The sequence below is a fragment of the Solenopsis invicta genome, chromosome 12 (assembly GCF_016802725.1).
Source record: "Solenopsis invicta isolate M01_SB chromosome 12, UNIL_Sinv_3.0, whole genome shotgun sequence".
Taxonomy (NCBI): Eukaryota; Metazoa; Arthropoda; class Insecta; order Hymenoptera; family Formicidae; genus Solenopsis; species Solenopsis invicta.
In genome coordinates this window covers 10,654,005-10,679,410 of record NC_052675.1, presented here as the reverse complement: position 1 = coordinate 10,679,410, position 25,406 = coordinate 10,654,005, and the positions used below count along the sequence as shown (strand labels likewise).

At 33.5% G+C, this 25,406-nt stretch overlaps 4 protein-coding genes, 1 long non-coding RNA gene and 1 pseudogene across 10 annotated transcripts in view; 4 read left to right on the top strand and 2 right to left on the bottom strand.

Moving 5' to 3' along the window:
- The first annotated feature begins 1,146 nt into the window (after nt 1–1,146).
- LOC120356809 (enhancer of rudimentary homolog) lies at nt 1,147–4,248 on the top strand. Of its 2 annotated transcripts, none has more exons than XM_039455802.1 (3): nt 1,147–1,200; nt 1,415–1,582; nt 3,623–4,248. In XM_039455802.1, the coding sequence occupies exons 1-3, from the start codon at nt 1,197–1,199 to the stop codon at nt 3,826–3,828; spliced, it is 378 nt and encodes a 125-aa protein (XP_039311736.1). In that variant the 5' UTR covers nt 1,147–1,196; the 3' UTR covers nt 3,829–4,248. The 2 variants fall into 2 exon arrangements, with proteins under 2 accessions (XP_039311736.1, XP_039311737.1); XM_039455803.1 differs by lacking the exon at nt 1,147–1,200 and adding an exon at nt 3,383–3,464 and having other exon boundaries at nt 1,367–1,582.
- Nucleotides 3,544–10,619, bottom strand: LOC120359167. Of its 4 annotated transcripts, none has more exons than XR_005575995.1 (3): nt 10,486–10,619; nt 5,724–5,951; nt 3,544–5,654 (listed from the first exon to the last, which is right to left on the bottom strand). It is a non-coding gene; the product is annotated as an uncharacterized LOC120359167 (long non-coding RNA). The 4 variants fall into 4 exon arrangements; XR_005575996.1 differs by having other exon boundaries at nt 10,491–10,610; XR_005575998.1 differs by having other exon boundaries at nt 10,567–10,585.
- On the top strand, nt 4,847–7,912 carry LOC105199274 (annotated as a pseudogene).
- Nucleotides 10,620–11,190: 571 nt separating the features above from the next.
- LOC113004279 (enhancer of rudimentary homolog) overlaps nt 11,191–25,406 on the top strand; it is a 202,537-nt gene continuing 188,321 nt past the window's right edge. The window contains exon 1 of the mRNA XM_039455805.1: nt 11,191–11,358. Coding sequence (XP_039311739.1) covers nt 11,323–11,358 — 36 coding nt within the window. The 5' untranslated portion in view covers nt 11,191–11,322. The remainder of the gene's footprint in view (nt 11,359–25,406) is intronic.
- Nucleotides 14,239–16,819, top strand: LOC105195908 (sorting nexin-17). The gene is made up of 8 exons (XM_026130395.2): nt 14,239–14,748; nt 14,839–15,004; nt 15,090–15,455; nt 15,538–15,631; nt 15,718–15,968; nt 16,032–16,238; nt 16,310–16,492; nt 16,562–16,819. The coding sequence occupies exons 2-8, from the start codon at nt 14,945–14,947 to the stop codon at nt 16,817–16,819; spliced, it is 1,419 nt and encodes a 472-aa protein (XP_025986180.1). The 5' UTR covers nt 14,239–14,748; nt 14,839–14,944.
- Nucleotides 20,710–24,110, bottom strand: LOC105195909 (serine/threonine-protein kinase 3). Of its 2 annotated transcripts, none has more exons than XM_011161535.3 (10): nt 23,876–24,110; nt 23,313–23,393; nt 23,056–23,236; nt 22,751–22,978; nt 22,368–22,686; nt 22,171–22,304; nt 21,922–22,081; nt 21,754–21,845; nt 21,482–21,679; nt 20,710–21,134 (listed from the first exon to the last, which is right to left on the bottom strand). In XM_011161535.3, the coding sequence occupies exons 1-10, from the start codon at nt 23,887–23,889 to the stop codon at nt 20,958–20,960; spliced, it is 1,584 nt and encodes a 527-aa protein (XP_011159837.1). In that variant the 5' UTR covers nt 23,890–24,110; the 3' UTR covers nt 20,710–20,957. The 2 variants fall into 2 exon arrangements, with proteins under 2 accessions (XP_011159837.1, XP_011159838.1); XM_011161536.3 differs by having other exon boundaries at nt 20,710–21,116.

The window sequence follows — 25,406 nt, the reverse complement described above, 5'->3', positions numbered from 1 at the left end:
GTTTAGTTTGCGTTCCGAAATTCACCATTAGAGGCTCTGTCATTGCAACTATCAAGCGATCGTGAAAAAGGTTTCTACCTGCTTTTACAGTATAACTTTTACTGTAAAAATTTTATTATATAAAAAAAAATTGTAAAAAAAATATTCATAAATAAATAGCAATATTTCTTAGTTATATTGCATAAACTTAATTTACAAATATAATATATATTACATTTATTTTTAATGATCCATATATTGTAACAACTATTTTATTATGTAGTAATCTAATACTCAAAATTACATTGTAATTTAATTCAAGCATTGTTTTTCAAAATTAATTTTAATTAGTTTTTTATATGTGCAAATTTTAAAGTAAATTAATTTCATTAGTCATTAAATTTAACTTTGTTTAATTAAAAAATATTGAATAATTTAGAATACGGACCTTGATCAAAATTGAATTCACGGCTCACACATGTATTTTCCAAATTTATAAGTTATAAACACTTACATGATTGATTAATATTCTATTTCACAAGGCGCACCTTTCTTATATCATTATGTATCAAAACGCGTTTAAAGTATATTTTTATCTAAATTTGCATTTGATGAAACCTCATTCTATATAATTATCAAAATATCAATTTGTCAAATATAAATATCAAACCTAATTACATCACAAAAGCATTATTTTTATTTATGTATGTATTACTTTATCCTATCAACGCAATGCAATACCAAAAAGGTTAACCTCTTCAATAATGGCTGTGTTCCGTTTTTACTGGCAGTGCAGTAAATGTGACGTCATGACAGTACACTGTCACAACTGTTCCAATATTACTGCATTACTGCCAGCACTGCTATAGCATCGTATTTCGGAACAGCATAGTAGCCATATTGCACTGTAGCTACCTCACCTTGGAAGCTGCAGTAGTCACAGTGGCAATATGGCTACCATTCATGACGTCATTGATGTTACTAGATGCTGTCGCAGTGCGCTGCGTACCAATAACGGAACGGATTTTTCACCACTGCCAGTACTGGCAGTTATATCGGAACACAGCCAATACCTCTTCAAACTGTTACCACACTGTTACCACACTTTCATTCTTATTTCAAAATACATACAATTTATTAATTCCCTAAATTTTCACCTTTTCGCCATCACGGCTGATGGCGAAAAAGTTCACGTGAAAAAGTTCATATTTCCGCTCATGAGTGAGTTACATGCCGTTTGTTTTCTGTTCCTGAACTCCCTGAATTAGTGTGCACTTAAAATGAAATAGATATATATTTGAAAGTTAGTGAAAGCAAGAAGGAACGTTTCAGTGTAGTCTAGTGCAGGAATAGAAAACAAGCCTATGATTCCGTGGAATCGTACATGATCGTGCAGTTCACGTGAAACTTTTCACTTTTCACGTTTCTGCCCTAGGGGAAATGTTACATGATAGACCCCATGGTGTCTCTTCCCTCTCGCTTATTTTCTGTTCGTTCGGCAGTAAAACAGGAACGTGCCAGACTGCCAGAGAAGAAGATCGGTATCGCTCAGTATCGGTATTAAGATATGGCGGCAACACACGAATCATTTATGGAGGAAAGAGTAAGTTCACTCTATCCTCCCTGTATCAATATTTATATGTATACAATAGGCTTGTTTTCTATTCCTGCACTAGACTGCACTGGAACGTTCTTTCTTGCTTTCGCTAACTTTGAAACATCTATCTATTTCATTTTAAGTGTACACTTATTTAGAGAGTTCAGGAACAGAAAACAAACGGAATGATTATATTATAACTTTTATTCTATTTGTCCGATTTGAATGAGACTTTGGCTACGTTCCGTTTCATGAAGGATGCACGTGGTATATCATTTTGTCCTTGTAATTCCACAAATGTTAAACAAGGACGAAATGATACATCATGCGTATCATGCGTGAAATGGAACGTAATCAAAAGCAATTCTTAAAATGCTTCTTTTAGAGGTCATTACAACTTTTCCTCTCTCACAAATCTTGTTATAAATATTAAATAAATAATTATTTAAATAAAATAGAATAATGAGATCACTTTAAAACACTTGTAAAAATGGGTTTTGGCTATTCTTTTTTCGCCTAACAATCAACAAATAGTTGTAAAAAACGTGTAAAGTGAAGTCTATTCACACAGGAAAACACACTGCTGTTTGGAGTGAAAAATATGCTTTTACGTATAAACTTCAGAAAAACTTTATTTGCGGCCCATTTTTATAAATTTGGTAATACAATTAAGTTACATTTTTACAATAAAATACATAATAACGAAATGTTAACGTGTAAAACAAAATTTTATCGTCAACATGTCACGTTTTACGTCTATTAATTCTTTCTTAATTTTATTAATTTTTTTCGCGATACTACGTTGCCACTGTCAACGCGGAGTTTTCGGCTGAGGAGCCTTAAATAAATAATTTAGCTCAATTAGTTTAGTGTTACTTATTCCCTTACAAATGTTACTGTGTACAAGTAAAACGTATAACTTTTTATAAAATTTAAATTAAAACATTTCTTATTCTGCAAATTATCTCGATCAATTTTTAGTATAATGTTATACATAAAAAGATCTTACGGAGGACTAAATTTTATATTTTTTCTAGGTCCTCCATTTTAGTTATAGCTACTCAAATATTGAAGTTTTTTACAATTTTCTCATCTTTGAAAGCTTGTAAAAAATGAATAGAATATCTCATATTTAAGTAATAAAACAGATAAATAAAAAGTACTTGTATGTAGGTACCCAGTTGGCACAGAGAATTCAAAAAGAATTCAGACTTATGTCATCATTTAAAATTCATTTTCAAATGCAAAAATAACTCTTTTGAAGAAAAGAATTCTTTCTACATTTCAAAATAAACACTAAATTGATGACATAAATTTGAATTCTTTTTGAATTTGTGTGCCGACTGGGTATACATATTCAAAGTATCATTAATTCTTTAACTTTTCATCTAATAATGAACGTTTTGGGCTCACTTGTCCTTTTCCAACAGTGAAATGTTCATTATTAGATATGAAGTTGAAATTATAATTACATCTTGAATATGTACACTCATATGTAAATGCTCTTTATTGACCTTTGCTTATTACTTAGCATTATTACACATGTAAAGCTAGAATTACATCATCTTAAATGTGTTATTATTATACATATCTGGTACCATATTATTCATGTAAAAAATTAATTGTTTTTTCCTCTTTGTGATGAAATTTTAGATTAAACATAAAAAAATGTATAGAACTATGTAGTATCTCGGAAAGAATCCAATAATGTAAAAACGTAAAAACTATTAACTTTAGAGGAAAAAGTTGTAATCTCTAATAGTTATTAAGTTTATATTTTAATTTACATTTTTTATTTAATTTTAGTTTGTGGTAATACTATTTGTAATCTCTAAACATGACATCGAAGCAGTTTATGAATATAATAGTGTCCATAAATGCATGGAAGGTAATATATTGTAATTTATAATATTAAATTATGAATTTTATTTAATCTATCAATTTTTATAAGATATGAGTCATAATCATTCGTTTAATATTTGTTTTATTTTTTGCATATCATTTGTTTATATCAATTATTTGTAATATATCATTTGTTTATTACAGGTATTTGTAAATTGTTCGAAGACAATCTGAAGAATCAAAAATTAAATGTTCCACTTAAGGATTCTTACTGGGGTGCGCTATATTCGTTCATCGAACTAATGGATATGTTTTGTTTGGTAAAACAAAAATTAACAGATGCCTATATTCCATGTGAGAAGTACTGGATAAAAGAAAACCTAGATATTTTCAAGAAATATATATTATAAACAAAAATGTAATGAAATAAAGTAAAATTTATAATTATATATTAATTAGAAAACAATGAGACTTATAGATCATTTTATTTATTTATTTTTAAATCTAAGTTTATTATATCTCTAATTAAAATATTATGTCAAGTAAAGTCTCATATAGTACAGAATACAAAATAACATTTCAGCAATATTGCAGCAACATTATAACAAATATTGAAGTTGCTGCAACATTATTAGAATGTTCTGTGTTAGATGGATACTTTGTAAAGATATTCGAGTTAATAAAAATACAGTCCGAACGTCTGCAAATAGAAAAATATTTAACAAAAATCATAAATCAGTTGGAAAAATTGCAGTCAAATTTGATTATGATCATTGTAAAGTCGTCTACAGATTCGATTTAAAAGTAAGAATAAAAATCTTTTTGATTAATTTTGTATACGTTAATCTCCCTCCCTGCCTCCCTCTCTCTCTTTCTCTCTCTCTCTCTCTCTCTCTCTCTCTCTCTCTCTCTCTGGTGAGTACAGCTTTAATGCGAATTCTGAAAGAGACAGGAAACATGTGTAACGAAAAACACTATTAAAATGAACATAACATGGACAACATACATGTAATCTTCCAGATAGATATAAATCTTGAAATGTACTAACAGATAATAAAGAGCATATTATAGATTAAGTTTAACAAAGTCCTGCTATAAAAAAACTATTATAAAAGAAATGCAACAGTGTCTGTACTTCGATCGGAAGGAACACGGTGCCGGTGCCTTCCTTTTTCTAGTGCCAAACATTGTTGATAATTAAATCGGTTTGACCTGTTTTCCAATCGTTGCCAGTATTATAATTGCGACCCCGATAGGATTTCGAGAGCAAGAGATAGACGCAAATTTAGCGACATCCTGTCTTGCTATGCGCTTTGCCGACACGCTCCAGAAATCTGCCGCGCGCGCGCACGCGTTCCGATATCAGCTGATTTCTCCCCACCCCGCGACCACCGTCGCACTCCACGCTCTCCGTTGCTCTCCGCGAACTCGTCATGAGTGAAGTCAAGCACTTGCCGAGCCATCGTTCATTCAGATTCAGACGCTTCTGCTAGATAATAGTATCGCGCGCGCGTTACAGCACACGCGTGTTTTTCCGCATTTGCCAACGACAAAGGGGGCCCGGTCGCGACGGCAGAGCGGCAAGGAGGAGCCCCATCACCGTTGTCATCGTCGTCGTTGTCGTCTCGCACCCATTGCAGATCACGAGGTCGTCCAGGCGAAGAGGTAAGCGAATGTGGCTCGAGAAAGTTCCGTTACAATTCGTCGATTGCGTCGCGATTTTGAACGCGTTGTGATTGCATCGCGACGTTACGTCACTTGGCGGAAAGAGGACAAGAGAACGGATCGTCGTCGCGCGAAGAGACAATTGAGTTGAACGCCGATAAAACGTGTGCAGGTTACACTCGAATCGTTTTAACGTTTGGTTTTTAACGATGCGCGGGCAGGTTTCGAAATGTTGCTCGGCGCTTGAAGGCCAACTCGCCGCTAATAGACATTTTGCGTTTCACGTGGCGATTACGCGAAACGTAATAATTGGGATGTGATATAATCGCTATTAATACACTATTCGCGCCGTCTATACCTGTCTCGAGATAGAAACATGATTTGACACAAATCGTTTTCTAACGTTGACTCATCTCAATTTTACTGACGTGCGCTTGAATAATTTGAGACAAGCATCTTCAAATACTGAGAGATAAATAATCAACCTTATCGTTTCAGCAGCTGGATTTGGGGATGGTTTAGTTGGTCTGGATCATCTTCGACTATGTTGCGCGCCGCGGAGAAGAAGATTCTATCGTGTAAGTGAAACAAATAATCAGATAAGTATCAATAATCAGACTTAAATTCGATCAAAACTCACACATTTGTATGTTGACGTTGCAGGCTTTAAGACTGCGTATCGAGGATAGTACGTTGATATTGGGCCGGTTATGGGGCCGACAGACAAGATATGGACCGTTTCGCTGAATGAAGAGTCGCCGAAGGTGCCGATACGAAGGTTTTATTACACGGCTTGGGAGCTGGAGTAGCATTCTGGTGTTTAAATTTGGATGCACTGGCATCCCAGAGACCAGTGTACGCCATAGACCTGTTAGGTGAGAAATAAACGTTAACATTTACCTAAACACTTGACGTGATCTATGATTTTTTTGTCTCTGCTTTTTATATACCATTAATAACGTAATGCATAAACATAATTTAGTGATTAAGTTCTTCCTGATTTTTCATTATCATACTCCACTTGACTAATACATGACTCATCTGCATGACTAGTCGAATTGACTAGACGAGTATAAACATGTTATATTTAATATATGGATACTTGATACATAGGTACCTGAGTGATTGATGATATCCATCAGTTTTTCATAACAAGATACAAAATATTCCAATATAATTAATGATTTCCATAAAACTGTAATAAAACTACTGTATGTATCTGTAATATATAATAGTACGTGATATTTTTGATTTCTAGGATTTGGCAGAAGCAGCAGACCCGTTTTTAGCAACGAAACGCAGAAAGCTGAGGAGCAATTAGTGCGATCTGTTGAGGAATGGAGAAAAGAAATGCAACTGGAAAATTTTGTACTGCTGGGCCATTCGATGGGTGGTTTTCTCGCGGCATCTTACGCCATGTAATATCCTGAAAGAGTGAAACATCTGATACTGGCCGATCCATGGGGTTTTCCCGAGAGGCCGTCCGAAGTCACTACAAAGCCGAATATACCGTTCTGGGTTAAAGCCATAGCGTTTGCGGTGCAGCCTTTGAATCCTCTATGGGCAGTAAGAGTTGCTGGACTATTCGGTTAGCGTTATTATGAGTATAGAAATACGCAAAGATAAGCTCCTCACATTATTAAGAAAAATGTTTACTTGTAGGGCAATGGCTCATTGAAAAGACAAGACCTGATATTGTGAAGAAATTTTCTTCTGTGCTGAAGGACGACACTGGTGTAATTTCACAATATATACATCAATGCAACGCACAGACACCATCGTAAATTGTAAACCAAACATTTTGATGTAATTTATAAATATTAACTACTATAATTGTACTCGATTCGCAGAGGCGAGAGCGCGTTTCATGCAATGATGCAAGGTTTCGGATGGGCAAAAAATCCAATTATCAGACGAATGGATAAGCTAAACAATGATATACCTGTAACGTTGCTTTACGGCAGTAGATCATGGGTTGATAATTCAGCTGGTGAAACGATTAAACAGCATCGATCTTCGTCATATGTTAATGTTCAGGTAGGAAAATTGATTTACGAGATTCTACATAAAACGACTCAATTTGTAACTATCTATACAATATCATTTATTATAGGTAATTACCGGAGCCGGTCATCATGTTTACGCAGATGAAAGTGAAACCTTCAACAAGTACGTGTTGGAAGCATGCGACTTAAGTGACTCGATACCTCATTTAACATCGTCAAATATACTTAATCGTCCTAAACCTATTAATGATCAAGAAATAGATGTAAATTTATCCAATGGAGCAATGGAAGAACGAAGATCAAAGGAAAAAGACCTGAATACGTCAAACTCGACTACAGAATCAACAAACCTATAATTCAAATCTAGTGTAAAACATTCTTATGAAAAGGGACATTCCTAATTTCTAGCTGCTGGTACAAAGAAAGATATAGTAAGCATATATTGTGATGTCGCGAGGTACATACGAACAAATGTTTGTATTGTGACACGTGAGCTTTATGTAATTTATAAATGTAATAACGTAGAGGAGCGTAAATGAACGGACATTGGTCATATGTTATCTGATTGACTGTAGATATTAAGACGTCGCAAAATCATTAATATAATACTCTTTTTGGAATTATGACAATGTATTACTGCAAATGCACGAAAACGTTTAGAGGAGTGATGTGATCTTGCCACAAGACTTATATCATTTTTAATTGTTGATTAGTTGCAATCAATCAAAAGTCTATTATATGGCGTGAAATTTATAATAAATCAAAAAGGGATCAAGTGATTGTATGTAAGAAATGTAACTAAATAATAGAAGTTTGTACATTATGTAGTCTTAGCTTTACTAACACAGGCCATAGTAGCGTCTAGCTACTATTTCTTCCAATCTTCTCTTTTCAAAATATCGTATATACTCTCAACCATGGTAGAAAGCCAAGGGTATGCTCTTGCGCATCGTAAGACGTCTAGCCAATAAGAAGCTGTATCTTGCTCACGCCAAGTTAGGTCATATTAAGCGGCAAATTGAACTGTTCTAATAATGGGCATTTTCCAACAAGTAATACAATTGATACAGCATAACACAGAAAATCATTTTATCCTTTTTGTTCATTAATAAACAAGGATAAAGTGGTTCATTGTGCTGTACTGTGTCTTTCTGTGTGAAAAGCGCCCAATTAATATTAACTTAGTAATATTAATGAACCTTGCACAATTCAATATTAATTCAATATTAAATTACGGAAAGGTGCATATCTTAAGATATTTGTTAACGTTTGTGATTTTTATTTACAACTAAATATTTATTTTTAAATAATTATTATATAATGTATACATATATTGTAATAATTTATTTTGAAATAATAATTTATGCATTTAGATTAAAAGGTATTAAAAAACAAAATTTTTAACAACATATATTTCTAAAATTCACAGTATTTATATTATAACAAAATCAATGTACAAGCAATAAATGTTTAATAAATATTTAAGATATACTATTTTTGCCAAGGAGATAAGCGTACGATTAGCATTGTTGTTGGCATTATTTACATATTTTGGAGGTATTAATATTAAAAAAAAAAAAAAAAAAAAAAAGTCAAAATAATGTTAATTTGATATTAAACTAATCAAATTTAATTTATATTAAATTAATCAAATTATCATTTTTTAAATTAGAAGAATAACACAAGAAATAAAATTTTGTCAAAAATATTCAAGTACAAGGGCATTTAAATAATTCCACTAATCAAATAACAGTAAAGGTAAATAAATGGGTCTTTAACAAGCAGATTAAATGGTATGGCAATCAATACATATTTATTTTGAAGAAACAATAATATACATAAATAACAACTTTGAAAACTTTAAAATTTTGCCAGATTTAATATATATAATCGGCACAGAGAATTTAAAAAGAATTCAGAGTTATGACATTATTCAAAATTTATTTTTAAATGCAAAAAGAACTTTTTTTAAAAAAAAGAATTTTTTTTACATTTTAAATGAACTAAATTGATGACATAAGTCTGAATTCTTTTTTAATTCTTTATGAATCTACGTGCCGACTGGGTATATTTGTAAAATTTAAAAACCAAACGCGTTTTATTCTATACTGAGCCTTCATTAGGAGGCTTATTAAAAAATTAGTATAAAATTCAATAAATAATAGAATTTAACATTTATGTTTGTTTAACATTTATTGGAATAGCATCCCGGATATCACCGCGATTTACACAGAAATGTGCTCTAGATCCAAATGTGAAATAAACATGCAAATATATAAAAATAAATATATAAATAAATAATAAAAATAAATAAATACTTAATAAATATAATAATCTTTATATCAGTGTTAAAAAGAATCAAACAAAACAAGAGATGCGTGTTTTAGGTTTCCTGCATGAATTGGTGCAACCTTTTACTGTACATATGTACAGTTTGTGCCAGGTATGCCTGGGGTCCGATTCTAGGGTCCACGTTTTGTTCTTAATTGTTTTTACGTTTATGACTATTATAAGCGGATGCTGCGTTAGCGATCATGAATGTATCGTAGTATTAGTAAATTATGTGTTTTGACAGCCGGCCGATGTAACCTCAGTTTTGATCGGTGAAATCTCAAAAATATTCCAAAGCTTAATTAAAAGGAAGCGGATCAAAGCCTTTGATAATTATTGTCACAAACACTCCGTTGTTGACTATCCTTACATTTATTAAAGAATACGGTAATGTCTCGCACCAAGTCTTATTATTACCTGTAATTGTCAGAAAAACAGCTCACAAAGTATATTTTCTTATTGTCAAATAATAACACTTTTTATCTTTAAAACTACAACTTAACTGATATATCAAAGGCTTCGATCCGTTTCTTTTCAATTAAGCTTTGGAATATTTCGGAGATTTCACCGATCAAAACTGAGGTTACATCGGCCGGTTGTCAAAACATAATTTACTAACACTACGAAACATTTATAATCATTGACGCAGCATCCGCTTATAATAGTCATGAACGTAAAAACATTTATGAACAAAACGTGGACCCTAGAATCGGACCCCAGGCATACCTGGCACGAACTGTACAATACATTTTCGGAAAAAATATATTTAATTTGAGTATCGATTCTTTCCGACAATAACTTCACAACAGATTTTTCGTACCCTCTTGATTTTCTGTTAATAACAATGTCATATGTATCACGCATCACGCTTTTTATAGCGGACAGCCACATGTTATCGACTTATAGAGTCGAAGCGTTCGTTCAATTTCCGCGCGAATGTGACGTCAGCTTGATACATCACGTGATGAGCAGAGAAGTCTTAAGGCTCGGACCCCGGAAGAGCATACCCTTGTTTTTCTGCCATGCTCTCAACTCTCTCAAGCCGATTCCTCCACAATATCTCACCTAACCTTACTCTCTGCTCGTCGAATCGATGGCAACGCCACACGATGTGATCGATATCTTCCGTTTCATACCCACACTCACATCTCTTACTTTCCAAGTAGTTTTTCCCATGATGTAAGAAGAAAGATGAAACAAGTAACCAGATGCGCAGTAGACCATACTCTAGACCAATCAGAACTGGGTCCAAATTTTGAGATTCAATATGGCTACGGCTCCGGTACTGGGACGTATTTATACTTGCATTTATACGTGAATCGGAGATAATCGGTGAATCGAAGAAATTCAAAGCTACTTAAAAAAAGAAGAATGTGAAGGTAAGGTTGAGACTTTGTACATTAATAAAAATTGTGATAATTGTTATTTCAAATTTTGTAAACTTGAATTAGAAGAAATTTGGAAAGTTATAAGAATGAGCTTATGTGTATGGCTAAATTGTTGTATTTCATGTTTATAACAACAGTGTTTATTGCAACAGTGATTTTTGTTAAAGATAATAAATTTCAAGTATTTTTACATTTTTATATTTATTTTTTTTAACAGCATCTACATTTTAAGTATGTGTGACTACATATGATTGTTTCGTATTTAAATTGCGCGGATATATTTGGACCCAAATTTCATTGGCTCATCACATTGAGCCACGCCTCTTACCGCGCATCGAGCTGCCGACGATGTGCGTTGTTTCACCTTGTTTTTTACATCATGGTATATACCGTGGTGGGAATAGACATGGTGTCTCTTCCCTCTCGCTTATTTTCTGTTCGTTCGGCAGTAAAACAGGAACGTGCCAGACTGCCAGAGAAGAAGATCGGTATCGCTCAGTATCGGTATTAAGATATGGCGGGAACACACGAATCATTTATGGAGGAAAGAGTAAGTTCACCCTCTATCCTCTCTGTATCAATATTTATATGTATACAATGATTATATTATAACTTTTATTCTATTTGTCCATACGGACTTATTGCCTTATTTTTTGAAGCCAAATCGCAAGAAAAAATCATGATTTTACTTTTCTTATTTTTTCATTAAACCTACGTTTTTAAAAATGATACACGTATTGGTTATAATTTAAAATTGCTTCGCCTACAAAATATCGTCGTGATATAATTTCTATTCATCGGGAAGGTGCCAAACCACGAAGCGTACAATTACCCAGTGCGTACAATAACCCTACTTTCCCCTACAGTGAGGTGCAACGATTCGCAGGGTCATAGTAGGTAGCTTGAGTTACCGACGCTGAGTCGGTAACGATAACGCACGCGCGCGCTCGGAACATGAATAATTTTATAGATCAAATGTTTTTATTATTTATGTTTATTACTTTATTAGTCTACATATTTGTGTATAAATATATATAATTATTTATGTTTAGCAAAAAAAATTTTACTCAAAAATTTCGAAATTTGCCTGATATAAGTCTTTCCTATTTCAGTTCCGCGATTCGATACATCATGATAAAGTTATATCTCTTCTTAGGGATGTCAGGACACAGAGATATTGAAGAAATTCGGAAAAAAACCAATTTTACTCAAAAATTTCGAACTTTGACTGATATAACTCTTTCGTCTTTCACTTTAGCGATTCGATCCATTATGATATAAGTTAGAACTCTTCTCGGGGCTATCAGAACACAGAGATATTGGAGAAATTCGCAAAGAAAATTTTTCTCCAAAATTTCGAAATTTGCCTGATGTAAGTCTTTCCTTTTTCAGTTCAGCGATTCGATACATCATGATAAAAGTTATATCTCTTTTGTGGGCTATCAGAACACAGAGATATTGTAGAAATACGCAAAAAAACCAATTTTACAAAAACATTTCGAACTTTGACTGATATAACTCTTTTGGCGATAATGGAAATGATAGCGATGATGATGGCAATGATGGCGATGATGATGGCGATGATGGCGACGATGATGGCGATGATGGCGATGATGGCGATGTTAGCAATAATGGCGATGATGGCTATGATGGCGATGATGGCGATGACTGCGATGATGGCGATGATGATGACGATGATGGCGATCATGGCGTTGATGGCGATGCTTTCGATGATGATGGCGGTGACGGCAATGATGATAGCGATGATGGCGATGATGGCGATAATGGCGGTAGATAACATTTCCATCATTGCATTCATTCCATTATGCGATTCCATTTCCATATTGCCATTCCATTGCCATCATTAACTTCGAGAACATTGTCATAATTGCCATCATTTCCACCATTGTCGTCATTGCCGTCAGGCTATATATATTGTCATTGTCTTCATTTCCATTATTGCCATTCCATTAACATCATTGCATTCATTCCAATATTTCCATCCCATTGCCATCCCATTTCCATCATTTCCACAATTGCCATCGATTAATATCGAGAAGAATTTGATTAAAATCCGTTACTTTTCTGATTAACACTTTAATATCTTATATCGTATATTATTATATAATTCTTTATTAATTTTTTTTTGTAAAGTTTTGATTAATCTTTACGTGATATTTCGTAAAAACTGTTGAAAGGTTGTATTAAAATCAGATCAATAATCTTCACGTTTGTAAGTTAGAGAATAAAAATAATACTCAAGTATCCATATATTTAATTGATTTTTATTACATTATTATTATTATTATTATTATTATTATTTATTGTGCCATATTAATCGCGCGTATTGTCATTTGTAAATCATGCGTATGCATGTATATGCCATTGTAACATAATAAAAAAAGAGTGGGCGCTTTCTAGTCTCTCTACGTCCTTGCGCAGAAATTGTCCGAAATCCTCTTTCTGAATTTTACGGCCTAAACGTAGCACGGAAAACGTTTGTTGTCGAGAGGGGAGTGAAGAGGAGGGTATCCATAGAGATAACATCGCCGCTTGCTCATGTCTATCACCGCGATGCTTTCTCTCTCTAACTGAAGGCCTAAACAATTAAAGGACAATCACGTTAAAAGAGAAAGAGAGAAAGAGAGAAAGAGAGAAAGAGTGAGAGAGAGAGAGTTTCGTCAAGATTTAAAAAAATTAAAAAACTAATTTTTTCAAAAGCATAATTTGAAGACATTTAAATAATAAAGAATTATGTAAAAATAAAAAGATGGTATATTTATTCGTGGAAAGACATTTATTTCTTCTTCATCATATGATGCGATGTTAATTACAATTATTTTTTAAGTATGCGTAAAATGAATGTTTCTTTATTAAAGAACCAAATTCTCTCTGTTACTATTAAACATCTTTTTTAAGTAAAAATATGATTGTGCAAAATATGGGCATAAACGTATTGATATGTATTAATATTAATGTTAATGTAAATAATTCAGACTATAATAAATAAATAATTACGCGAAAGTAGACGTAATTAATCATTTGTACACATTCTCGACCCCTGTTCTGGATGCAACATACGCGATACGCGTCAGATTTTATTTGCAGCAAAATGGATGTTAGCACGGACAACAACCTACATCCATTTCTCGAGAGATGGATGTGGGTTGTTGTCCGTGCTAACATCCACACTGTTTTTAACGGCGGGTTGCAAAATGGATGTGACACGTAGTTCCCATTCTGACCAGAATAGATGTGCGTCACTAGTGTACAGGAGTTTTTGAAGCGTTATAGGAAAAAGGCCGCCGTGGCCGCTCTCAGGTTCCTCTCTGGTAAAACATATGATCGCATGACACATGACACACGCTGACTACATGCTGGCGCCATCGGTCGGCTGTCTCTCCAATTTCTATCACCTGCGCAAGCTCGCGAGCGCGTGTGACGCGGACGCACCGTGTTTACGTGTGTTCTTTCGCTCGCGGTGTTAGCGGCCGCGGGCTGTCGTAGACACGTAGAATCGGTGGGATGCAAATGTGTGCCAGTACTGTCAGTGGTAATAATCGCGTGAAACGTAACGCGCGAGTGGGCGGGAGTGAGCGATTAGGCTCGTTGTCACGTATTGTCACATATGCGGCCCCGCAAACGAAAATCGCGCAACGATATGTGAGCACGGGAGCGACGTGAGTGACGGCGTGTACTCCGGGTCGGCGAGAATATCCGCGACTTCAGAATTATTAGGGACATCGCTTTCTACAATCTTCTCACCGCTATTCAGGTCTCTCGGGGTCATTCCTCCTCTGCCTCTCTGAGAAAATACAGGAATCAAGAGAAAGAGAAGGAAAGAAACGTACGACCGGTGGGTGGATTGAATTGCCTCTCTTATATCCGAGAACGTCGTTTCGAATAATGACTCACTGCGCATCAACTCACAAAATCCTATGTATTAATTTTAAACGCATTCTAGTAAATCTTTGGAAACTTTGGAAACTTTACGTTATCTTTAAAATTAATGGCTTGTCTTCCTTCACAGATGCTGCCACGCTCATAAGAATACCAAGAAGTTAATAAATTTTGCTGCAGATAATGTGATTTGTTAACAATATTTTTATCTTTCAATATATTTTTATACCGCCAAGATGCACTTCTCTATACCAGATACTCAGGAATTTGTGGACGGGGCTGGGAATGCATATATTGTAAGTATTAATACATTTTATTATTTATTATGTATATTGTGTGCTTAATTATTTAGATAATAAAATGACATCTCCCGAATTATAGGGATATAATATTCATATCAATGGATTGTTTCATTGTACCACAAGGTACAAACAGCTGCATAATCTGCATGTACAACTGTCAAAAGATCTCAATATGCAGCTACCTATATTTCCTCCAAAAAAGCTCTTTCCTTTGACTGCCACTCAGCAAGAAGAGCGGCGGTTGGCTTTGGAGAAATATATTCAATCTATCGGTCAAAATATAGCCATAAATAACTCGGAGATATTAAATGGATTTTTATTAAGCGCTCAACTAGAATCAGCGGACAATCTATCTGAAGAGGAGACTTTAAATGTATTTCTTATGAATGGATCAAAAATTTCATTAAATGTTTCACCAGGAGAGCATTCTAATGAAATTTTAAAGGTATGATCCCAATTAATATGTACATAAAAAATGAATTTACTTATATGACAATTGTTAAAATTAACACTTCTTTTTTTTACAGAGAATATATAAGCATATAAAGTTAACAGAAAAATATCATTTTCATTTTGCACTATTTATTGTTATACAAGATGAATTATCTGGTAATATCAAAAGTAAGTATTTTTATTTTTATTCTTACAACATTTTACTAGCCATATATTATGTATTTTATTTTTTAATGTTTTTTTTTGTTCCTCAGTATTACGAAAATTACAAGATTTTGAATCGCCATTTATAACGCACAAATACATGAGTTCTATGGATACGCGAATTGTTCTCAGAAAAAATTATTGGAACACAGCATATGACGTTGAGTTATTAAGTGATCCGGTAACGTTAAATTTACTATATATCCAAGCGGCTGCAGAAATTCATAGTGGTTGGATTCCGGTCACGAAAGAAGTGCAGCATCAACTAGAAAACTTGCAAAAATCCGACAGCAGAAAAGAGGTACGTTTCTTTGCGACAAAAAAATAATTGTCGAGTAATTTGTGTTTTTTTTTATTATTTTAGTATTTAAATATAGCTCGTTGTTTGAAGTACTATGGCTACATACAATTTGCACCGTGTTATTGCGATTATCCCGAAAGCAATTCGAAAGTATTGCTCGCTATAGGTGGAAATGAATTAAATTTACGCATCTTGTCTTCATCCGAAGAGCACGAAGTTGTGTTTAAAGTATCGCGAATGCGATGCTGGCGTATTACTACTATACAAAATGTAGGTGTTACTAATAGATTTTAATAGATTTTAATTTACGTTATGATTATATGAATTATTAATGCATGTAGGGAACGGATCATCCTGAGGATAGTAATGAATGCAGTCTGGAGTTATCCTTCGAATATCTAATTGCTAGGAATAAACTACAATGGATTACAATTGCATCCGAGCAAGCAATTTTAATGTCTGTTTGTTTGCAAGCTATGATTGATGAGTTGTTGCAGAAGTGCATAGTGGGGAGTAAAACTCAGGTTGTTATATAAACTGTTTTAGATAACTCAAATGCTCAAATCAAGTCTCATAAATATAAATATTTGTAGGTAGAACCTGGGAAATCCTGGACGTATGTCATGCGGGACGGTCAGAGTCGCGTTATGACGAGATCACCGTTGCGAGAATGTGCCAATAACTATCATTCTAAATCGGGACCAATTATTAAGAAACTTGCTAACAAATGGTCGGCTGTGACATCAAAAAGATCAGACGATTCAAGAACCGTCGTTGATGGAGCTCAAACAATGGATCTTGATGTCATGGAAAATAATGTTTTTCGTATGATAGGAGACGATGATTTATAAACCAAATGATTTCATATATAAAACAATTGGCTTATAAATCGTTTAAAGATCGACGTAAGCACAGTGATAACAAAGTAACAGGGTATGCCTTATCACAAAGGAATTTTTCAAAAAGATATATTTTAGAATATTTTACAAGTTATTTTTTGAAACTATTTCCAATTTAAAGATTAACAATAAGTAGCTCTCTAAACTTTGTTGAATGATACATGTTCAGTGTCTTCAGTACGTGATTAAAGAGTGTCTTTTGACCACGTTGCGATTGACCACTAGTCCACTCATAGTGCTAGAGCAGTTGAAAAACTCTAAACATCGGTTGCTGTCATTAACTGTAGTTAATTGCAACATGAAAAAACGAAACACTCCCTCATTAAAGTGCATGATAACTTTTATAATAAGGGAGAGTGGAGCAAATCGGATCTTATATTAAATAGAATCTTTTAAATTTAAATGAACATGATTTAGCAAAGCTTGTCATTTATAATGTAAAATCATTTATAAAAAACTGAATGTGTAATAGCAATTTGATAGTTCTCTGTCATAACATTCATAGAATAGATGTGAATGTGTATTTTCAACCATCATGCAACAATTTTATCAAAAATTGAAAATTTTTGTCATTACGTACAAGATGTAAGAGTTGTATGAGTCATTAGACTCGAAATAAATTGAATTTATTAATTGATTTCAAATCGAATTATTTGAATTCTTACCAATTTTTTTACAATAAAATTTATATTTTTGACTCGTTTTTATTCAATACTAAAAAAATACATTAAAATCTTGAAAAAAAAAACATTCTGTAAAACCCTACAAAAATAAGGGCACCCAATTTGGAACCACTGGCATATTTCTATTTTGCACTATATTCCAACACAGGCAAGAAATACGTTAATAATTTTCAGCAAAAATGAAGGGAATTTTAATTATTTTTCCAATAATGCTTTCAGTTTAACGATCGCGTTTCATTTGCATCTTATAGAAAGCAAAAACTATCAATATGTCCGATTTACTCCACTTTTCCCTATTTTTTAATAACTTTTTATAAAACATTCCTTATATATCTTTATATATCGTCCAGTTTTAATCTGGTATATAATTCTAAAATTAACTTGGATCAAACTTTGCATAAATGTACAAAACCTTTTTTATGAACAAAGTACTTAGTAATAATGTACTTAATAATAGAATAAGCATTAATGATAGATTTATATCATTAATATAAAAGATCAAACTCAAGAGATCAAACGCACATAGTTTATATATAATGCTTTATTATTATTAAACAAAATGATTGAAAAGGCAGCATGTTAATATTTGCTTTTGTAATTATCTTAAAACAAAACTATTAATATTTCGCTTTAATATTAAATAGCAATCATTCCGTATGTTGTAACGTTTTATTATCAGACTATAGTATTTTCGCTAAATCATTCACTCGGGGAAAACATACTTCTGTCTTCAGTCTCTATATTTCAGCCAAACACTGTAATAGATTATACAATACACAATGTAAAATCATGTTATAAAACTGTCATGATTAGATAGGAATACAAAGCCATATCTCCAAGTGGAAAAATAAAAACGGATTGTTATGTTGCTCTATGAAATATGTAACTATAAATCCTCGCGTATGAAAAGTGATTGCTAGCTAAAGCTAAATGACTGACAATCGTGTAGAAAATGCATTAGTATATATCTTATTTTTGTGTAGATTTTTATCCGCTTTCCTTTTTTTTATTCCTAGAACAGATATCGCAGAACATTAATGGATGCAGGTTGTAAATGTAAGAAGGAAGTTTTACAACAGTACAAACTGTAAAAATATAAAGTTTGTAAATTTATAATTTTAGACATAAGAATGTAATTTACAAATATCTGTATGTTTATATGCATTGTATAAATTGTAAAATGAAAGAATACAATAAAACCATCACAATTTTAATGTAAAAATTGATCGAACATATACGACCATATAAATTATTTAAAAGAACCTTTAAAAACAATTATTATGTACAGTTCATATATTACGGTTCATATATAAAACAATTGAAGCACAATTTTATTTGTGAAACAAATTCTTTTTTGGTTGGAAAACTTCATTAATATTACACTTCTGTTTGTGAATATCAAGATTATGGATAATATACGTCTCAAATTCAGACCTTATTTCAATGTGCATATCTTCTATATCAAAAATATGTCATTATTCTGTATTATTTTCTAAAAGAAGAAAATTGAAGATCAGTTCTGGCTAATAGCGTATTTAAGTATAGCTTTATTCCCACTATTTGTAAAATAGCCCAATCGTCAGCAAGGAATTATTCTTCCACTATGATTATTCGCCATATGTATTAATGGCACGTACAAATATATTTATTTTGTAACGATCAAAAAAATATGCGGTCAAAAATTGTCAATGCTTTATACATAAACTGATTGTTGTAAGGCATTACCACATTGCGAACTTTTATATTATTCTAAAAATACCGTTATCATTATTGGAATCTGATAAATTTCAGTTTCAACAATTTCCATATTATGACAAAGTAAATTAGAGCATAGTGGAAAATACTTTCTAATACGGCGCGCGGAAGACTCTAATACTAGTAAGTTCGTTTATGTAATATTTCATTAGAATGCAGCATCATTTTTTTTTATCATGATGCTGCATACTGAAGAACACTATTCATTATTTTAGAATTACGTGATCATATTGATGTTGGACATATGTTTGCAACTTGAAAAGTAATATAATTATGTAAAGAATTAATGTAAACTAAGAGTTGTTAGTACTAATAGACAAATGAATGGAGAATTTACCTATGGCAGTAGAATAAAAAGTAAATTAAATCTTTTACAGCCTTGTTTGCTTATTTCAAACTGTCATGATTAAATAGAGCATTCACACACTCAAAAACTCTTCAAATGCTTAGCCGTTTAAGTGCATTTCATGTGAATAATGATCTTTTTATATCCTGGATAAAATGGCATTGTAAATGACTAGCGTAGAATGATAATACAAAATACCGATTTCTTTCCAAGTAAATATAAAAATTTCTCGATAAAAACAATGGCGATTATAATGTATTTGTTTCTGTATTCCTATTGCATATCTTTTTATCTTCTAACGATCCTAGAGGAGTCTCGTAATGTTTCTATAAGAATAGGATATATATTTAACAGTAAATATAGATAAACATAATACAAAAATTAAGTATAGTGATTGTTTCTTCACTTAAATCACGTAAAATAATTTACATTGATGACATGAGGTTATTAGCTATTACACGGACGAAATACTATTAAAGACCGATGATCTTATGGAAGTCCGTGTGATTAAAATTTAAGTGATTATGAAGCTGATGATATAGTACTAATTTTATGATTTATTGTTATACTGTTTTATAGATGTGTATATTTTATTAAAAATCCGATAATATTCGTTTTTTTTATTTAAAACTGTAATTTTAATATTATCGTCCAAATTTGATTATCCATAGAAAACTGAACAAAAAAATTGTAATTTGCAGCAATATATGATATTATATAATATACATATTTATAAAACATTTGTATGAAGTAAATAATATATTACTTAAGTATATAAAAAAATAGAAAGAACCATAGGGCAAATTGTAAACAACTGAAATTGTTATGAGACCAGCAGTCATGGTGTAGCATGCTAAATATTAGGAGTGAAAATCAGAGATCCCGAGTTAAAATCTCGCAGTCGCTCCATTAATTTTTCCTAATTCCTACAAATAATTATGTTAACAATCATAAATTTTTGTCTATAGTCGATTATCACTCTGCAATTATCGCCAGGCCTCCAAGGCTACTTTGATACTTCTTGAAAATTTTCTCAGGATTGATCGTCTTTAATAGTATCTTGTCGGTGGCTATTATTAGCTAGAATACCCCAGGATTCATAAAGAAAAGCGACATTGTGATTCGCGAGTAAACAGGAAACATTCACAGTCGCAACACGTTTTTTTTAGGTAAAATATTTACGGTGTGGGAGCAATGTTCTTCTCTTTGATGAAACCAGGGATGTGACGCGAATAAAATCTATTCATTTATACAACTGTACACCCTTTGTCTATCCGTCATTGCTTATTTGCATAAAGGAGGACTGTTAGAAGTTCTGTTGACGTTTCCGCTTGGTGTCCATGGCATCTAGAATAGGTTGTCTCTTCGTCTGATACCTTTTTCTCAGCTCATCTATCTCCCGTTCCATTTCCGCGTCCAGACTGGCCATTCGTTGCTGCAGCTCCTCGTAGGAGAGAAACTTCAACTGCAGGATACGGCTTCTCTATATATTCAAGTTATTTTTTTTATAATGCCAAAAGCGGCATTATTCCAAATAATGTGGTTGGTGCAGAGAATGTAAATTTTATACCATTAAGCCCCATATCAACAAATTGTGCATTGAAGATTGAGAATAAAACAAATTCAAATTAAAATTATCTGATTGATAGAATTCTAAATAATTCACAATCTTCAATCTCCAATGCACAATTTGATACGGGCATTACAAAATGTGTGAATTGATTAGTCACTTTCTTCTGTTACATTAATAATCAGAGATATACATATATATCATGCACAAATATTAAATATATAAATTCTTAAAATAAGTGCTGAAACAAATTTACTCACAAAGTCAAAATCACGTTCCGTGAAGACGTTTTGAAACTTCGATACATTATTATATGGCTGTTCTGGCATAGGATGAGAGATCTGATTTTGCAGCTGTAGTTGTAAATGGCTTTGAAACCTATGAGATTCGGTTGGATTCTGCTGCTCTAATTTATTTGCATTTTCCATATTATTCGCTCCCAACATCTGTCCATTACCCTATACAATAATATTAGTCATTATTATTATTTTAAATCATGCTAACTTACTACGTAAATGTAAATAAAGTTTACTTTTCCGATCTCAGGCGCTTCTTTTTTGTCAAAATGATCTAAGAATAATGGTCGATATTTTTTGCCGGATTCTACAGAACCAGTATTATGTCCTGGGAAAAAAATGGGAATGTAGATATTAAATAAGAATCTTTTTTTTTTGTTGGATATTAATCAAGATCTACTAACTCTTCATAGTAGCTTCGGTATCAGTATCACTATTAATAACCATTGTACCCAAGTCTAACGCCGAAACTAAAGTACCCGTGTCTGGAAGATCATGGCTCGGCACTAAAGTCCTGCTATCCTCTGGTAATGGTTTCATAGTTCCACTACAATCATCCTCGTCCTTATAACACACAGAGACACAATATTACATATATACACATATATTACATACACTTATTCACATATAAACTAGTTTTAGTAAATATTTACCGAATCCTCCGCCTGATTTTGACTTTTAATCGCCACGTTGTTTATAACGTGAGCTCTATGTGCGCTCTGTTTTTCTCGTATCTCATGAGCCTCGGCGATCATTTGGCTTAAGATACTTGGTTGTTTGGCATTACCTGCAATACATATAAACTTGTTAATTGATGAAAAAAAATAAACAAATTTCATCTTTTACTCACGTATGAATTCATGTTGCAGAAGCTCAGATGCGGTAGCTCTCTCTTCAGGATTTTTTACAAGGCACCCACTGACAAAATCGATAAACTCCGGACTCCATTGATCGGGCTCTCTAAAACTAGGTGGTGGTTTAGTCGGAATCATAAATATTGCTCTCATTGGGTGTATGTCACCATATGGTGGTTTGCCTTCCGCCATTTCTAAGGCCGTAATTCCCAGAGACCATATGTCAGCGACACAATCGTAACCAATTTCTTGTATCACTTCAGGAGCCATCCAGAAAGGTGTACCAATCACTGTGTTACGCTTAGCCATGGTATCCTATTTCAGAGAAAGACCAGTTTAGATTAGTTTGACTAAAAAACCTCTTTTTCCATTAACTCACCGTTAATTGGCCAGCAACACCAAAGTCAGCCAATTTTGCATGACCTTCATTATTAAGAAGAATATTTCCAGCCTTGATATCTCTGTGAATTTTTCTTCTCAAATGAAGGTATTCTAGCCCTTTCAAAGTATCACTCAGAATTGTAGCAATTTCATCTTCCTGGAGAGTTTTCTTTCTTAACCTCATGATATCACTAACAGAACCAGCTCCACAGTATTCCATCACAATCTGAAAGTAGTACAACAAAATTGATAAATCATCTGGTTTGTTAAGGACAGTAAAACATAGTGTGTGCACCAACTTACCCATAAATCTGTATTCTTAAAGTAACTTCCATAATATTTAACAACATATGGAGAGTCGCATTGCTGCATAATTGATATTTCCTTAATGATCTCCTGCAGGTCGGTATCCACTGGTACTTGCTTAATAGCGAGCACCTGTCCACTTTCTTTATGCAAAGCTTTGTAAACTGACCCATAGGACCTGTGTACAAAAGATCATATTTAAATATTGGAAAAAAAAGACATTGTCTTTCACCAGTTATTAAACAGAAACTGACCCTTCTCCCAGCTTGCATATAATATCAAACACTTCTTCCGGCTGTCTCGTCAGACTTTCCTCCGATAACTTTTTCAATTCGCTAAAAATATAACAATAAAAATGTACATATTTTAAGACAAAACGCTGCTAGAAGTTACGAGAAGTGCGAAAAGTCTCTTGTACACTTTGCACGAAGCTTATTCTTGGTTGCAATAACTCAAAATCTTATGGATAAATTGGATTATTAGTTGTTTTAACTTTGCATCTTGGTTTAGGATCAAAAAATTTCTGCGATGCAAAGAAACCGTTTCATCGCAGGGATTTCGAAAAGGGAGTTGGGACGTGATAAACAATCACAGGTTAATAAAAGGACAAAGAGTTCAGGGAAAGGTCAATCATCGGCGAGCCGAAAACCGCTTGCCGGAGTATCCATGCTCCGTTTCGTCGCTATAAATAATTTTTCAAAGATAATTCGGCGTAGTCAGCGTGTGTCAAAGTACAAAAAAAAGCGGATTGAGAGAAAAAGATGGAGGAAAAAATGAAAGAAAAAGGAAGACGCAAAGTAAAAACAATCGAATATACCTCTTAGAAGACATCTTCGCGTCGATGTCAGGATGATCCGGAGATTTCGAGTGAGGAGCACGCGCACGGGTATTTAGAGAAACAAGAATAATGTAAAGGTGCTCGAGGCGATTGTCATGCTGTGCGCGGTGGTAACATGGCCAATTAAAAATAGAAGTGTTACATTTTTGTCAATAAATTAAGGTAACCACAACCGAGCTCCATCCGAACCTGCAACTGTCGGCCATCGTAGATGGTGCGGTTGACGGAGCGTTCGCCAACTCACCGGAGACAAACTTTAGGTACGATTTTGCACGAACGACTTTTGAAAGCTTTAGAATACTTCGTTGCGCCTGCGCGGCGGCCATATTGGCTTCAGTCAGTCGATCGGTCGGGTAGGGCGGTATGACGTCGCGACGCGTCGCAGCGCATTTCAACTCGCATTTTCGTCGTCCCGTACGAGTTTTTGACGCGAACGAGTGTTTATCGAGAATATACCGAAAGTGAAATGAAGTGTCGGGCGTTCGTGCTAACTGCGTACCGCGATCGCGTGGTCGTCGTGTCGTTGCTTTAACCGTCGCATCGGACGCGATGGTGCGAAGTCGCGTCGCGTTTAATGCCGTGTTTCTCATCTTTTCCGTTGCCTCGTACCCCGAATTTCCGACGTGCGCGAGTACCGGGAGTGCCAAAAGTGAAGTGTCGCGCGTTCGTGTCAAGTGTGAATCAAAACGAATCGTCGTCTTAGATCGAGGAAGGTCTTGGATCTCAAACGTTCAAAAGGAGCTACGGCCGAAATGAAGCTGGATGGAGCGATCAGCGGCGAACGGTGAGTCAATTTGTACTCTTATTTATTGTTTATTCGCCCTTACAATTCGGTATTCGCGCTTTGTCCACATTGCGTTCGCGTAAATTATCGTCAGTATGTATGTACAGTGCGATGGGACAAATCAGTCGCGCGAAAACCGTTAGGACGGGATCGATTTGAAATCTGTGTACGCGCGCTTTTCGTCAGGTGTGCCAACAATCGGGCTATGTGCTTTCCGAGATCTAACCTGTAATGGCATCGTAGTGTATGTCCACGTTGTAGTGATGTCTTGAAAAAATCGTATCAGCTAAATTATGAGCACTTTCATGCTTCTGATAATATTCATCCAATTTTTAAAATCATCTCAAGTACGATTTTGACATGTTAAATGATCATTTTTATTAACAGAAATGATTATTTTATTATTACAGAATAACCGAACTTCGAATGATTTTATGTCCATTTATACCAATAAAGATTAACTCTAATTTCGGATTAATTTACTCTTTACTTTTTCTAATTCTTAGAATTTTTTTTTTTTTAATTTTTTAATTAAGTCAAAATATTAAATTTAAGAAAGGATAAAAAATAAATTAAGCTATATTAATGTTGACTTAGATTAAAAGAATGCACATTAAATATTATTTTAAAGTACTATGTGATTATTTTATTATAGCTGAATGGAATTTCAAAGTTATATAATTTTTAACTTCAACTAGTTACTTTTGAAACACACAAACTTTTTTT